General features: G+C 28.8%; 1 protein-coding gene across 2 annotated transcripts; it reads left to right on the top strand.

Annotated features, from left to right (window-relative positions):
* The first annotated feature begins 3,812 nt into the window (after positions 1–3,812).
* LOC111028972 (phosphoserine phosphatase) lies at positions 3,813–12,840 on the top strand. 2 transcript variants are annotated; one of them, XM_022307773.1, is made up of 7 exons: positions 3,813–4,071; positions 4,201–4,351; positions 9,087–9,225; positions 11,082–11,216; positions 11,372–11,517; positions 12,185–12,346; positions 12,535–12,840. In XM_022307773.1, exons 3-7 carry the CDS (start codon positions 9,092–9,094, stop codon positions 12,624–12,626), a joined length of 669 nt encoding a protein of 222 aa, XP_022163465.1. In that variant the 5' UTR covers positions 3,813–4,071; positions 4,201–4,351; positions 9,087–9,091; the 3' UTR covers positions 12,627–12,840. The 2 variants fall into 2 exon arrangements, with proteins under 2 accessions (XP_022163465.1, XP_022163464.1); XM_022307772.1 differs by lacking the exon at positions 4,201–4,351.
* The last annotated feature ends 4,704 nt before the right edge of the window (positions 12,841–17,544 follow it).

Raw genomic sequence — 17,544 nt, 5'->3', positions numbered from 1 at the left:
TAGTAACATTTTTCAAACAAAAATTAATTGTTAATTTATTTGACTAAGTAATAATATGTTAAATCATTTTATTGCCAATTGTTTTATTTTATTATTTTTTCACTCAGTTGTAGTTAGTAATGTTTACCCAAAAATGTAATTTTTAGATACAATCATATTTAATTAAATATAAAAATTGTTAAGTTAATTTTCGTAAATTTTAAAGAAAACTGTAGGTACTGGCCGAAAAGTGACAGTGGCCGAAAAGGGAACGATAAGTTTTGGCCGAAAAGGGAACGGTAATTTTTGGCCGATAAGTGACACTGGCCGAAAAGTGACACTGGCCGAAAAGGGAAGGGTACATTTTGGCCGAAAACGGCTACGCCCGTATAGGTACGTACTTACAAGTTTAACATTTTAATAAAGTAGTGGCTTAGTTTTCAGTATAAAGGACTGAAAAAAAAACATATAACATTTATATTTTACAGTTTACTATAGGTAATTCATTTGTGTGATAACGTTATTATTGTTACTTGTTAGGTAGGTAATAAAATTTAAATTATAAATATTTATTTTAAATGTTAAAATATGTCTTTTTTTATTGAAATTTGAAAACAAACATGTATTATAATACCTACTAGACTCTTCCTTCCATATTTTAATAACTAATTGGTAATATGTAATTATTATTTAATTTGCTAGAACAATTAATGTGTAAACATTCTGCATTCATGATAATGACATGGTAATAATGTTCACTGTTCGTCATTATCCAAGACAGTTAAACATTATTTAAAATTGCTAGAAAATATTGTTATTAATTTACCAAATTAGTCAATGTAATTATCAACTAGTACTTCACTAAAATTACTACAAATTTAAACATTGTCGCTATTACCATTGATTATAATTTATAACTTAAAAGTTACAGGTTGCATAATTTCATTGAGTATTATATACTAATGATAATATGTATTATCAGTGCCATTATCTACGTAGGTAACACATTGCTGGTAACACATAACCTATAGGGATACTGTATTCACCTCTCCACAACTTAAAATATCGTGGAAATCCGTTTTTAGTTTGGTTATTTTAATTTCGATTAAATTTAGATACCTGTCAGTTTTTTTACTCAATTGTCATGAATTATGAATATAAAGTTGTTACTTGTTACATTAATATTGATCCTCGATAGGTATATAATCATATATAATTTGAAGAACAACGGTAATATTTTTATATAATTTTATATCGGAATAATATTATAAGGAAGTAATTTCGGTAGCTATTATAATTTATAGTATAATGCCTATAATAACCTATCGCATGAAAAGTTATTTTGCGCTAGGTTTTTGTGTATAGCTATGTCGTTGTCATTTCAACCGTTTTTTTCTAATTAAAATATAGCAATACAGTGAGATAAATTATATAATTTTGATAGTTTGACCCAGTAGTTAATGATATAACTTTTTTCATTAGTGTATCTAATCAAACGTGGGATTTGGAAGCCTTCATTTATGATGTGGATAATTTCAATATTTCGTCATCTTGAGTGTTAGTGTGATAATATAATACCTACTAATAAGTAATAAATTACTGACTGATTGATATACAATATATTATATATTAGTAATGGAAAAGATCCAAATTGTACCTTTGATCTTTTTTGAATTACATTTTATTCAATTTGTTTCCTTATAAATTTAAATTAACTTTTTTAAATATAAAAAAACACAACTTTTTTGGTTTGTGTAATAAATATTATTTATTTAAAACATTTTTTTTTGCGTATTTATGACATCAACGACGAAGTTGTAAACAGATAAAACTATAATATTTCTAGTATATAAAACTAGTTGACAGATATCAGTTTTTTTTGTACATTTTATGAGTGGTCTTTACTGCTTTTATTAAATGTGTGAAGATTTCTTGTAAAGAGTTTCTGGAATTTTAAATTTATTATATATGTACCTATTTTATAATTAGTAGTTAGTACAAAAGAAGCAGACTATTTTTTATATGGTATATTGTCTAGTGGTCAGTGCCACTATACATAATAATGTGAAATTTACGTCTTAAGTAGGTACGTTGAATGCAGTAAGTATAATATAGTATGTCTATATATAGGCATTAACACATATATGTATACTCTATAGATTATAATAGTTGCTATAGCAACGTTGAAAATACCGTGTACCAGTAGGCAGTAGCTAGCAAATATAACTATCATTAACAAACATATTTAACATTTTCGAAAATATTTTTTTACATAATTTTGACAAAATAACATTTATGCAAAAAATTTAATTTTTACCATTGTTTTTTCTTTTTATAATAACATACATAACAATATTTATTTTAACTTTTTAATCAAATATGTTTTTAAAAATTTTAATGTTAAAAACAAATTTTGAACGATTAGTTAATTAGTTATAAGTTATAACTTATAATTTATTACTTTATAAACAGGTAGGTACCTATTTAAAAGTTCAGTGGGCTGAGTGAACCACGGAGGGAATTGCTACCTACCCAACTAAATGTTGGTTTACTGGAGTACTTGTCGATGTTTGAAATACTTATTAGTTATTACTTTAGGGCAGATGACTTCAAGTATAAAGTATTTTTACAGTTTTTTTGCGCAATCGTAAAAAAAGGCCAACGGCTATAACTAGATACAAATTTGATGGCAAATCCAAATCTATAATCTTATATTGAACATTTTTGCATATTTTGGTGTTGTTGAGTTAATATATTTTCTTACTTTTTTTGCACATTTTTTTAATATTGTTTATTGTTAAAACGACAATCCATTATTATATAATATAAATGCACTCGCATAATGACGCGTGCACAACGCGTGATGTGTACATAAGAAGAAATTACAAATCGATTAACTAATCAATTAAGTTCATCAATTAATCAATGTAATTAACTATATTTTTTAATCAATACATAAAAGGTTGTTTCATATAGATTTTTTATTTATCTGTTAATATTATGAAATATATTTAAATTAGATAATTTAATTAAATTAATATTTATTGATTATTGTTTAAATAAAATGCAAGTACCTATATATTTTTAGAGAATATTTTAGGTTTTTTGAGTGCATACGTGCTTACTGCTTGCATACCTAGAGAGGGTTTAAGTACTCTGCTCTATTGTTTTATTCTTATTACTAATTAACTACTCGTCCAAAATTCAATTTTTATATAGATTTTATTTTTATAAATTCTCAGAAACTATGATGCTTTGGAATATGAACGTATAAATTAAAAATGTCTTCTGCCACTTAAACGAATATAACTAGTAAAAAATATAATTTTGTTTCTGCAATATTGTTGTTTGCTAAGGATTTAAAATTCATTCAAAATTAATATTTCCAAAAACTATAATACTTTTCGATAAAATGAGTGTTTACATTTTGAAGAATCGCCCTTTATAAGATTATAACACAAACTACGTAATTATTGTATAATATACTCGTAAATTACAATACGTGACTACTTACCTATATGAGCCTACACTCACAATACATTATAGTAATACCTATATCGTTAGGCGTTAATATTAACGATATTACATATTATATGATTATTATTATGCCATCTCACACACGGCGCTTATTCTCACTCTCGCCTACTCCCACCTGCCAGTCCGTTACGGCGACTGCGCGGGATCCGCCGTGTGTGTGATTCGGGACGAACTCGGCCGGCGTCTTGAACTCGACCTCGTTACGCCGTCGATCCGACGCGATTCGGAACGACTGTTCTCGAATTCCGTTCGAGCGCGGTCGCCTCCCCCCACCCTTCCGCTGGACAGACGAGCGTACGCAGCAGCAGTTGCCACCGCACCACAACCGATTACGATTTTCGGGATACTATTGTATTATTTAATAACTATTATTATTCAGATATCGATTTGGTAAGCCGAAAAGCCGACGAACCCACTGCCGAGCCCCACTACGACACTTTTGCGGCCCGATCTCAGCCGACTAACAACTGCTCCCGTGGACCATGCAGACCAAACGTTTTCAGGCAGTACCGCGTGCTGCAATCCTACACGTGTGACGCCGTCCGCACATGACAGGTATAGTATGTGGCCACACATTATTATTATTATTATTATTTTCTACACGCGGAGTGAGGTTTTTTCTACTCGTTAATCGAGATATCGCTATAATATTATATCGTTTTCGACATAATAAAATGTTGACAGTCGTACGCCGTCAACCATATACGCGATACCTGTCGTCAGCAGTTGCCCTTCGGTTGTGCTGCAATAAGAATATTATCATATAGAACAACGCTAACCGTAAACCACCACCACCCGCCCACACGAAGCCGCCGAATCTCGCGAACAAGTTTAGGTAGGTAATAATTACAATAAATAATAACGTGATTTTTTTTTAAATTCATTGTGTATCACGTTATTATTTCCTTTATATTTTATATTGATAAATGATAAGTAATAGTATACATACGCGTGCTAGTTCAATATTTTATTTTTTGGCGAATTTTGTGAGAAGACCGACGAGGCGTAGGTATTTAATATTGTATTTTAGTTTATGATATGAGTGTATCTATGCAGGTATTATTGTACAAAGCTTAACGCATTTCTTTGTTTTTACAAATTTACAAAAGTATATGGTTATGTCTATGTGTTGTAATGTTCGGTACTTCGGTGTACCTATGGAACCTCACACTACTGAATTTCTAATCTTGGAATGTCATTACTGATGTGATGAGCCATAATATGAAGGTACTAACACTATCACTATTTTTCATGTAAACCGTCAACATTAACACTATGTCATATAATATACCAAATCGTTGAACATATTCAACCACTCCACAGTGTGGTTTAGGCGGTTATTTATGACAAATAACTAGCGAAATCGTTTTATAATATTCATTAATTTGGTGAATAATAAAAAATCTTCTGAATACAGAACACTGTGATATTGGAATCATTCTTTTTGAGTTTCGAAGTTATTTACTTTACCTTATCATTTTTTAGACCTCTTTTATGTAAATATTTATTTATCTAGAAAAGTTTAATAACCGTTGTTTAAAACTATTTAATTTTAATCCTAAGTTATTCAATAAGAAGTTTGTATTAGTCAAGGTTTAAGACGGGTCGAGGACTGAGGACTGATGAGTATATATGTAAGGTAGTGGCTAAGGATATAACTATATAAGTAAAGAGAGTAAACAAGGGGAGACACCCTATGGTCTGCAATGTGGTGTGTGCGGGTTTTGTATGTTAATGTATAATATGGTATTGACTATTGGGAGTATTGACGTATTTCGCTTTATTTTCGTATGCACTGCAATCTTGTATTTTTAGTATTTACGCTTGTCGTCTGTACTACACGAAGTATTTACCTGTTGAAAACCTAGGGACATGCTAAAGTGTACAACGGACTATATTATGTCCATATTAGGTACCAATATGTTTTATAGTATTATCTACATTTTCAAAACGTTTTTACTCGTTGAGACACTTGAGGCTTATTAAACTTAACATATAGAAAGCATATCGTGTAAAATTATGAATTATTATACATGCGTGTTTAGTGTAGTATATACATTATACATACTACATAGTACATAGATATATGATATTTATAAATTAACGTCCAAGCGTCCTTAAAATCAAGAAAACTCAATGAGAGTAATTCTGAACCCTCTTAAAAAAGGAACGTGTAAAAATAGATGAATTTTAATTCATACAGATTTTTAAATTACTAATAGTCAACAGATATAATATTCGACATGTTTTACTCTAAATTAAATATTCTTAAAATTGTCTAGTATACATTATACATATAAGGAGGGTTCTTTTTAAATGTATATTTAGTTCGTGTTCGTTATTTAATTTATATATCATATAATATATAGGTAAATATTTTTTTAACACTATTACGAGATATAATATATTTAGAATTTACATGAATAGATTATAACCCTTTAATTTATAATTTATCTGTATAGTTGTACACGTTGAATCAAGATACTGGGTTTATAAGTGTGCTTATACAGTTATACAGGACAGAAACTTGTAACTATTCGTTTATGGACTTATAAGATTATGTTGAGATTTTTTAAATATTTAGTTTTTTTTATTTATATAAACTATAAAATATTTTTATTAAAGAAATTAATGTAGTATAGCAGTGATAGCGAACTAATTATGTTAATAGTGAAAATACGTAACAATAAAAGAATTAATAATTAAACATTAAAGTAATAAAGAAATAATTTAAATCGTTATTAATTTAGATCAGGTAGTCAGGTTATAAGTTAAAATAAAAGGGACACTATTAATGGCGGCGGGTGGGGGGGAAGGGAATAAGTCTTAAATCGAAAGGACAGTCAAATAGAATTTTTTCTGGAGTTTACAATGAACTTCTGAAACTTGCATGTTGAGGGATAAAGTATATTATAATTTATAAGAATAATAAGGTTAGAAGAAGATTATGGCCGACTAACCTTGCAATAAAAGTGTGAAGGCGACTACATTGTATGGGAGGAAAGCGAAAAGTTCTAACAATATGTTAGGTATGGATATTTAACAATAACCTGCTTTTGCTAATTTCTTGAATTATTCTTTAAAGTATCATTGAAAAAAAAATGCAAATTGTAACGAAAAAACGTATTATTAGTCATATTTTAAGGTGATAAATAAACGGAAAGGTTCCAAATATGTCACCGTAAAAAAGTACGATATTGTTTAACGATGTCTAACATGTTGAATCAATAATTTTTTCACTATAAACAAAACAAATACCTAAAAGAAAGAAATACCATTGAGTATTACTTATTTATTTAAAATACAAATAGTAATAATGAATCAATTATGTTTTGTATAATTAATGTTCGGTTAAATTGACTACTTGTTTAATAATGTTTGTATTTTGTGTATTCAAGGATCCAACTGGTATACATACACGCATTTAAAATAAGAATTTTTTGAGAGTAGAACAATATTATGATTAGCAGTCCTTGTATCCGAAAAAAACACTTACTATGAACTTTTTTTTATTTAAAACAGAAATAGTGATATATTTTCATTATACACATTATAGGTCATAGTAGGTACACGCACACATTAGTTGCCGATATAGTCTTGATTCGGAGATTCAATCCATTAGATAGAATGCATTAACTAAGCTTCTTCAAAATGAAAGCTTTGCCTTTGTTTGAAAAACATAAATATTTGAATGACCGACAATATTATTATATTTTTGTCTCATATTAATTACACACTAATTATACTATTAATACAGACTTTATTCTTGTCTCGTTAACTTAACAGTTAGGTTTATGCATCTTTCGAACGTTGAACTTTCAGTTTGTAGTCCGATGTCTAATTGTTAGTTATACATCTTAATTAAACAACTAAATAAAATTCCACAACCTCTTATTAATACACATTTTTTATCACTATCAAGGTTAAATAAACATTATATCGATTCACTGTAGCATGTCCCAGTGATAATTAATAAATAATCGATGTTTAATGAGCATCAGGCGACAGACGATGTTCGTACAATATAATTTGAACATATTATTATTTGATTGATTAAATTATAAATTAGTGTTGCTAAAATTGGAATTAGTCATAGACTATTTATATTTAACTACGATTTCTAGATTCTTATGTAGTATAGGATGTGTACTGTTTAGGTATATTGTAAATAATATATACTGTGTATAACATAAATAATAAATATGATTGACAATATTTGTTGGATACTTTGGGAATACCTCATAAGCATACGTTCAAGTTCATTTCAATTCTATAAAATAAAATTGAAAACAATTAAAATAATTTTGCTGTATATAGTTACCTACTATACGACAGTATTATATGAGTATTGAGTACCTAAAAAAGGATAGGTAATTTGGTAATACTACATTGTGTAGTGGTCATATGAATTAATAATTATTATTATTTTAAGTCTTAACAGCTATTTATTCACTCACTTGATTATATTATTGTACGAGAATAATAATTTTTATAAAATTATATATTTACAATACATAGTTTCATAGAGGCAACTATAGTAAAAATATTTTAATACTTTTCAACTAGTTGGAAGTATTCAATCTTAAAAGTTTAGTTACTCTAAATAATTTGAATTTATATGTTTTAATTTAACATACTATTTATTTTCCTAAAATAAGGTAGTATATTATTGCATAATTATATGGTACATACCTACTATGAATGTAAATTTATTTACTGATTGGCACTTCTATTATAATATTGTTAATAATATTTGTAAATATAATTTACAAGTGTCATTCACTTTTTAAGAGGTTACTTACTTACCTAGTTATTTTATGTGGTATTATAAATTTATAATAAGAATTCATTAACTCATTTTGTCCACCATGTTATACAACATATAAGTAATTTTTTTCCTTGCTATCTTCATTTAAGAACCACCAGAAAATGCTTTTTTAAGACAAGTTTATTCGTTGAATGTTTTTTTAATTAATTTTCGTCGGCACATATTTGTATATATATACTATTATATTTGTATCAAAATATTTTTTATCTACTTTTAGTGTGTTTGTAAAAAATATTAGGATAGTATGAAATAGTAGGTATATTGTGTGACAAGGGCATTAAATGAGTTATTTTAGTCGCAGGCGACGTGGCTTGGGCTACAAGGCACAGGCGAAGGCTGTTTTTCGCCCAAGACTGAAATTGCCTTCCTGCACGAGCCGTTGAGCCGCCGAACCATACATACATTTTTTGTAACATCCCTGGTACATCCGAAACCATCAATATCGATATTGAGGTGATCTATAATAAACTGTTCTTGCACCATTTGTGGTTTTTATATTCACCAAACTGTTTCATAAAACTTCCTGGGAGTAACCTAGGTATTTACCAGTTAGTATTTAATATAGAAATAAATACATTGATACTTTCGTGAATCAATCTGATTAGGACGGGAAAATGTACATTTTCTAATGCTTCAACCGACATCGAAAGGTGAACTTTCGGTCCAGGCGTGACAAGAACTTAAATTGATTTACCTAAGTATGTAAACTCGTTAAATGCATCATGTTTTTTTCCATTTATAGGCAGTATGACTGATACAATAAAAGATCTTTGGCGCGATGCAGATGCAGTTTGTTTTGACGTGGATTCTACAGTTATTCAAGAGGAAGCAATTGACGAGGTTGCTAAATTTTGCAATAAAGGATCGGAAGTTCAAAAATTGTATGAATATTGTTTATTAATTGTAAAAATAATACATTTATTATTTGTCTAACACACGCGCAACATAGGAATTTAGGCGTGTTTTATTTCCAACAATCGAGTGATCTAGCGAAATGATAAGAATTCTGAAAAAAAGATTTGAATTTGTTATCGAGTCTTATTATACTCCACATTATTGATTTTATTCCTCCTAAATCATTAAATTAAATTTAAAATTTAGAAATGAAAAAATGTCATATTATTAACATTTTTTAAGAAATTCAAATCAAAAATGTGAAATGTCTAAGGAGAATTTAAGAAAAATTCACATCTGTTTTCAGAGTTCTTATCGCTTTACTAGATTAATCGGTACGTTAGAAATAGAATCTAAATTCCTATGTTGCGCGCGTGTTAGACCATTTAGATCCCCATTTTGAGCTTGATGCATTAAATAAAGACAGAAAATCACTGATTCCAATCCTCTTATTATAAAATCTAATGTGCAAGGTGGTACTAAAATAATTAATATTAGGTACCTACCATATTATAATTATTTGCATACTTTTTTAAATGAAATAATATTGCAAAGATTTATAATGTATTTAATATTAAGTACTAACAGTTGTCAATGGTAATCAAGCTGAACTCTTGCACTCATAAATCATTATTATTATGTATATATTAAAAAAATGTTAAATCACTCATCTGTTTGAGTATACCAATATTTTATTGTTAATTTAGGTTTCTATTAGGTACTATTAATTGATTAAAATTTAATTGGATAATTAGATGATTATTGGATAGATGATTAGTTAATTTGTTACATACATGTCTTTAAAAATCATACGATGATATTAAATACTACAAAATTACATCGAATTAATAAATAATAAGCCTATCTGCCTATGTGATAAACCATTTGAAAATTAGAGGCACCTTAATGTTTCAAGGTCAAGAAGCCACATAAAAGTTTTGGGTTTCATCATTAAATATAATTATTAAAAATACTTATAAAAGATATACCTAAGCACCTGCCGTTCATTTGTTGTATAGGTACCGGCATGTACAAGGTATACCTAAGTATATACAGGGTCGTTCTAATTGAACATTTCTAGAATATCGTAATTGATATAAAACCATCTAAGATTGTAAATAATTATTATCACTGTTTTCTTAACGTTTACAATTTTTTAATGAGTCGCTGTAATCGGTTTTATGATGTTAAAAAAGCTCTAAGGCAAAAATGTAAGAAATGTTTATGACACATTAAAATATACTACCAATAACGCATAAAAAATAGTCGGCTTATTTTCGTTTTTAAATGTATAATAAGCTTATTTAAGTATTCAACACTAAAGCAACGTAGATGTAGAATACAATATCATTATAGTCGGAGAAAAAGTGTACTTAAAGATGACAAATGACATACATTCTTATAGTGTTTAGCCGCTTTCGTGTTTATGGATAATTTTTATTCACATTGTTGTATAATTTTGCACACGTGTATGGTGTATTCTCAAAATTCTATTTTAAGTATTTCATATTAATCATGACCTAATTTCAATTAAGCGATCCAATATGAAAAAAATAAAAGATTGTATGAAACAATAAATTTATTAATAATCATCATTCATCTATCATCATGAATATAAATTGTAAATTGTATATTTTTATTCCTATTTATCTTCATCAGTAAAGTAATTTTGTTTTGTATAGGTACATATTATAATGATACAGTAATAATAAAAAAACCCTCTTATTTTGATTAAATACTAAATTTATATCAAACAATCTATATTATGTTTACTAAATTTAAAAAATTTAAATTATATTGTATTTGTATGTCAATTAATATTAATATGAACTTTGTATTTTAGAACAAGCAGTGCAATGTCAGGTAAGATGGACTTTAGAGAAGCACTCTCGGCTCGACTTCAAATAATCAAACCATCTTTGCAACAAATTCGAAATTTCATCAAAGACCGTCCGTTCAATTTGACTCCAGGCATTAAGTAAATTGAATCAATTAAATACTTGTAAAATGAAAAAAAAAATAACTGTGTTGTTTAGGCCTATTTTTTTTCATTTAATTTTTCCTGATAGTCTTGATTGACCACTTAAAAGTTAATAATTTATTGAGCATTATATGATAATATTTATCATCTAGGGAACTTGTCGGATTATTGCAACAGAAGAAAATTCCCGTGTACTTGATATCTGGCGGGTTCCGTGGCCTCATTGGACCAATAGCTATTGAACTAAGCATTCCACTACAACACATCCATGCCAATAAATTAAAGTTCTTTTTAAACGGTGAGATTAAAATATACACATGATAACATATTCTGTTTAAAATTTAAACACGAATAACAAATACAAATAAATATTTTGGTTTAATTAAAAAATGTGAAATGTATTTTTCTTTTCATTTTTTCCTGGTAATATTGAAACCTCAACATTTTGAAGTAGAATACAAATTAAAGTTTCTTATGTAGTAATTACATATTTTTTAAATTTATTATATTCATTTTGACATCCAATATTAACAGAATACATTTTGATTATTATTTTGTACCTATTGTTTTCGTACTTATAATATTCTCATTCATGGGTTCCAACTGTTTTAAGTTTTTATAAATCTACTGGTGTACATCAGTATTTTCATTGTTATTTTATTCATATTATGTATCGATAAATCATAGATATTATTTTGTTTTGTCAGTTATTACGATATACATTACCTACACTTTACCATTTTTTAGGCTTTTAATCTATATAAAATACTTTAATACCCATACAAATTAAAACTCTAGAAAAATAAATTTAATATCCTTGAAATAAATTACACATGTTTATACCATGATGGGTACTATCACTACTATCATAACTATCATCGTGATTATTATGGAGAATCATAATTTTTTGACGTTGAAGATGAACATTGTATATATTATATTTACTAATAATGTGTGATGTATAGGAGACTATGCAGGATTTGACGAAAAAGAACCTACGTCAAAGAATGGTGGCAAAGCTGAAGTAATACAAATGTTAAAAGAAAAATACGGTTATACAAAATTATTTATGATTGGAGATGGAATTACTGATTTAGAAGCATCTCCACCGGCTGACGCATTCATTGGTAAATTTTCAAATTATTATATTATATTAAGCATAGGAAAATTAAAAAATATCACATTCCCACTAAATAATGTTTGATTTCTACTTTAAAATTGCGTTTTTTTCTAACTTTATAATGTATTTTTCAACAAATAATATTATTTGTCTCAATTTGTAGATTTATCAATATTGTAAAATTATTATGTTAAGGGTTTGGCGGTAATGTTGTTCGAGAAGAAGTAAAATCGAAGTCAAAATGGTACGTTGAAAGTTTTCAAGAACTTATCGATACTTTGCAGTGATTTATCAAAAGACTTCACAATTTGTTATGATAATTGTAACTGTTAAGTATTGTGTTTAAATAAGTAATAGCTATGCAATAACTATATACTGCAGCAGCTGTACTCACTAGAGGTACTTATTAATGTTCTTCTTATAACTTAAGGATAACAAACACAACAGTTATACTTAATTATTACACATTTTTATTTTATTTTACATATGAATCTTATGTAACTGTTTTATATTTTTATTTTTATTGAATAATTTGTACCTAACATCTAGTACAGACGTACAATTTAATAAAATATAAACTTATATACAGGCGTAATTTATTTATCGAAAATCATACATTTTATGAATGACTTCTAAATGTTTTTCTTCTTTTTTTTTTATTGGCAATTGGGATAGTACAATTTAAAAAAAAAAAATTTAATTGTCCAATTTAGATTGCTAGAGGAAGAAGATGATGTTGGATGGCAAGTTTCGTCCGAGACTTTCGAATATGTCTACAGGTAATTTATTATGGACCCTTGCATCACCGCAAGCGTTACACTCAGTTATGATGTGTTTTATTGACGTATTAACACCACAGGATGTGCATATGGGAGGTTCCTCTCAAGACATCAGGTATCCATGGATAAGTCTGGTGTGACTTATTCGATGTCTATTGATATTGGTTTATATTTTTTTGTTTGAGTGATTATTAGGCCAATGTTGGATTGATTGCTTTATTTCATGAAGTTAAGTTTTCCGTTTTGACCAAAGGTTTTGCCACTTTGCCAGGATACTGCTGATATAAGTTCTATTTTATGTTTAGCATCCTGAGCAGAGATGTTTGTCATATGGTCCCGTGGGGACTGTGTTGTGTTTTTGGCAAACAGGTCAGCATTTTTGTTGCCTTTTATTGATGATTAATGTTCTTTTATATAACCACTAACTTATGATAATAGATATTGATTTATAATTTATTTACCGAATTTTGATTGTATAATATTAGGTTGGTCCTTATTTATATAGCTGTACAAAAAAAATTATCCATATTTTATTATAGTAAAGTTAAATTTGGCGATTTTAGTTCTCAAATAATTAAATAGTAAAAAAAATTCAAAAATTTGAAAGTTCAAAATTAAGGACCTATGCACATAATAAATAATATTATAAATATTATCATATGCATATATTAATAAATTATATAATTAAATTAGTATTTTACTTCTACTTTTCATCTTAGAGATAGTAAACTGACAACCACACGTGGTCACATTAAATACATTTTGTAGTACCTCAATATATAAATAACAAAATTATTATTCGACGGCGTTGTAGATAGGTTATAAAGAGCACATCACTGTCATCGGTACATATTTTTGAATTTAATAAACAAGTGACAGAAATTTACTATATAGTTCAGCGAAAGTTAACTAGTTTAATAATAATGTGAAATTAGTCTTGAAAATAGTGAATACTCTATAATATTATGTATGTCACCGCTTCGTAAAATAATTAAGTTCTTGGTTTGTTCGCTGGAAATAACGCTTATTTATTTCTATTTATTTTTTGTACATTTGAACGTATATTTTAATCAATACTTTTTGGTAGACATTTTTTTAAACTCATTTCACACTTAATATTTCTTGCACAATACACTTCATTATTAGTCGAAGTTATCGAAGTTGTACAATTATAATTTTAAGTGTTTGGACAACAAATCAGTGTACAATGTGTCAATGTATATCGTATAAATATATACATATTATGTAACATTACAACATTATTTGTTTAATTTATGTTTGTGGTCGATGTTTTGTACACTCCTTATTTTTGAGTACATCACAATTTATACATTTTTCGATTCAAATAAAATCTAAACTATAAAGGTATGGTATAGTTGTTATTTTTAAATTAAATATTTAAAAACATCTACCCAATCAATTGTGTCTGTATTGAACTGTATTGTAAAATAAATTTAGTAGATAGTAATAATCATACATTTATGTCAATGTACACGGTAATACAAAGGGTGGTCCCACATGGTCTTTTTGAAATTTTTAAAATAATGTTACCTACTGTTACACTTTCTTATAGATACGTATGTTACGTACACAGGGACACTGGATAGACATAATTAAATGCTTACGTATTTTAATTTTAGTAATTTAATTTAATTTTATGGCTGTGTGAGTTTAACATTTAAAAGTTTGTCTATCCGTAACAATCGTATGCAAGTTATTTGCCCCATAACGGGCATCAGTGATAAAATATTGTAACTAGTAAAACCCTATAATTAGGCTCAAATTAATTTTGTATTAAAAAATGATTTCTCTAGGTGACTGACTTTATTTTTGACCTATTTTGAGGGTCGCGACACTAAAAAGGTTGAGAAACGATGGTGTAGGTATAGTGTACACTGTATACTAATAATAATAATATGTCAAATGCTTGCTATAAATAATGCAAACCTGTATAGTGCATATCTATTGTACACTGACAGGTTGAGGTTCCTATAGTTGTGAAGTTTAAAAGCAAATGGTAATGACTTTTGTAGGTATAATATGTATATTTAAGTATGCTGTTTTCGGTAGTGTCCGACAACGGTGTAAATGGGCTGCGATGGTCGAGAAAAATCAATATAGATGTTTCTAAACAACTGTATAATGTGCACCTACCATGTATATTTTACATGGTGTACGACCCCAGGAGTAGTTCCTTTAATATGATGATTAATTTTTTTTAAGTACCTATTTTATTATTATACAATACTATACTGTATATACCTAAACAGCTTTAAAACGACTAGTGAATGAACGCTTTTCATAAACACGCTAACCGTTGTCAACTACAAGCAGTAAGCACCTCATGTATGGATACAGTATACAATACAGTATATCAGTGGTTCCCAACTTCCCAATAGCCGGTCTACAAATACACAGAAAGCGGAACCTTCCTTAGCATAATACATCGGAAATGGATCACGGATCTAATTTAAGTCATAGTGGCTCAATGCTATAATTGCTAACTACTACAATATACTACACCTTCACATAAATATAGTCGTTTTACTGGATTGTTAAGCTTACTTCATTAGTGACGCAATCAATTCAAACCTCATCATTCTTTTATAATATGATTGTACTAATGTATAATGTTGTAGCGATTGTCAGTTGTCACGCAGTGAAAGGATCAAACTTTTGAAGCCACCATTATTTATATACCTACGTGTATAATGTACTACGTATATGAAGTGTCGACGTCACTGCGGAATCCGCATAATACGGTATTGGTCTTTCGAAATCATTAATAAATAATTTAAAAAAAACCTATTTTAAGATTTTCAACGATTTATTTGACAACATTATATGGTTGGTTCGCCGACAACTCTTCGACAAACCCTTTGCGGGAGTCTATAACACCTACATACACATTGTCTTATCTTTTTCTTCTTCTTGACTATTTCAGAGCCGTTTAGGTCCGTTGCAGCAGCATTGCAGCAACCAATTACCTATAGCCTGTAATATCTTCCTATCGTTCGCTAGTTTCAGTTTTCCATTTCTACCCCCGACAGTACTATATCTTTGGCGATCCCATCTCTCCAGTCTCCATTGTTTGCAGCCGTACCGTTATTTTAGTCTGTGAAATATAGCGCAGACAGCATTATTATTTATAATAATAAAAAAGAAACGAGGTTACAATGAACACTTGAAGCGTAATTCCGCGGAGTTCAAGGTGTATGATATTATACTGTACTTATTATATAGGTACCTATGTATAATGTGCGTCGTGTGTGCGAGAGGTTAAATTAATTACTATAGGTACTTGCGTATATACACTATACATAATATATTATATATTTATATAGTACATGCGAATCCTTATAGTATAATAATAATATATATATATACCACCACGCCGAGCACCCTCACCGTGACCTTCCCTGTCCGTGATTATGTATATATAACGACGAATATGTTTGTATATATGTATATTGTATTCCACGGGTTTGGCGCCGAAACAAATCGCAACGTTTTAATAATAGACATTATGATATAGAAGCTATGACGAAAAATTAAAAAAATGACGTCTGATACACTGAAACGAGGCTTGAAAACTGCACCGATCATGAAGCGGCATTTAGTTTCTTCCTCGAAAATAAATAGGCACTAACATTTTGATGGTCACTTTTGAACACCTGACATATTGTGAGGAATAATCATAATAATAAATAATTTAAGCGATCGAGCGTTTTTCTATCGATCCCGATATTTTAAAATATTCAACTCGGCAAACTGAATATTAACACGTGGTGATGTTTAACACGCTTGCGATTATCGATCGATTCGATGGTCCGTCTTCACAATCATAGTATGATCCGATGATATGGTGGACTACTGTATAGGTAACATATGGTTACGACCTCTACTTAGTACTTACTATATAATATATTATAATATGACCGTAAAACATACATAAACGGTTTTTGTCTGCTCGTGTATGACTTTTAAACGTCTATTTATAAATCATGGTCGAGTACACTGCTCTTGAACTTTATGTAACTTTATGTGTGTGTGTGTGTGTGTGGTACTGTTTTTCTATGTGCGTCTGTCGCTACAGGTAAGACGCGATTTTCTCAAACTATTTTTGTACGACAGTTAGCGAGTTTGCAGCTACGTTGCACTCTATTAGTGAGCGAATCATCGACAAGATCAAAGTATAGTCTGTATTTAACAGTTTTCGCGCGTAAAAACAGGACCGGCTGTGTTAACCGAGTTCCCGTTTCAGGGCCTAAATAGCTGTTTTATTAAACCGACATGGGTATTAACATAGGCTTATAACCTAGTTAACAAACCGAATATAACAAAATGATTGTACCACTGACGTCAGTACGTCACTGCAGACCACATGAGTATACTTTGTCTACTCTGTCTTAATCTGGGACTGTGG

This window comes from Myzus persicae, unplaced genomic scaffold (assembly GCF_001856785.1).
Source record: "Myzus persicae strain clone G006 unplaced genomic scaffold, MPER_G0061.0, whole genome shotgun sequence".
Lineage (NCBI taxonomy): Eukaryota > Metazoa > Arthropoda > Insecta > Hemiptera > Aphididae > Myzus > Myzus persicae.
This window is presented reverse-complemented; position numbering and strand designations above follow the sequence as displayed.

Coding starts and splice junctions, on each gene's coding strand:
- LOC111028972 (XM_022307772.1), top strand. Junction 11,518..12,184: donor ATTAAAGTTCTTTTTAAACG/GTGAGATTAAAA, acceptor TGTGATGTATAG/GAGACTATGCAGGATTTGAC. Junction 12,347..12,534: donor ACCGGCTGACGCATTCATTG/GTAAATTTTCAA, acceptor TATTATGTTAAG/GGTTTGGCGGTAATGTTGTT.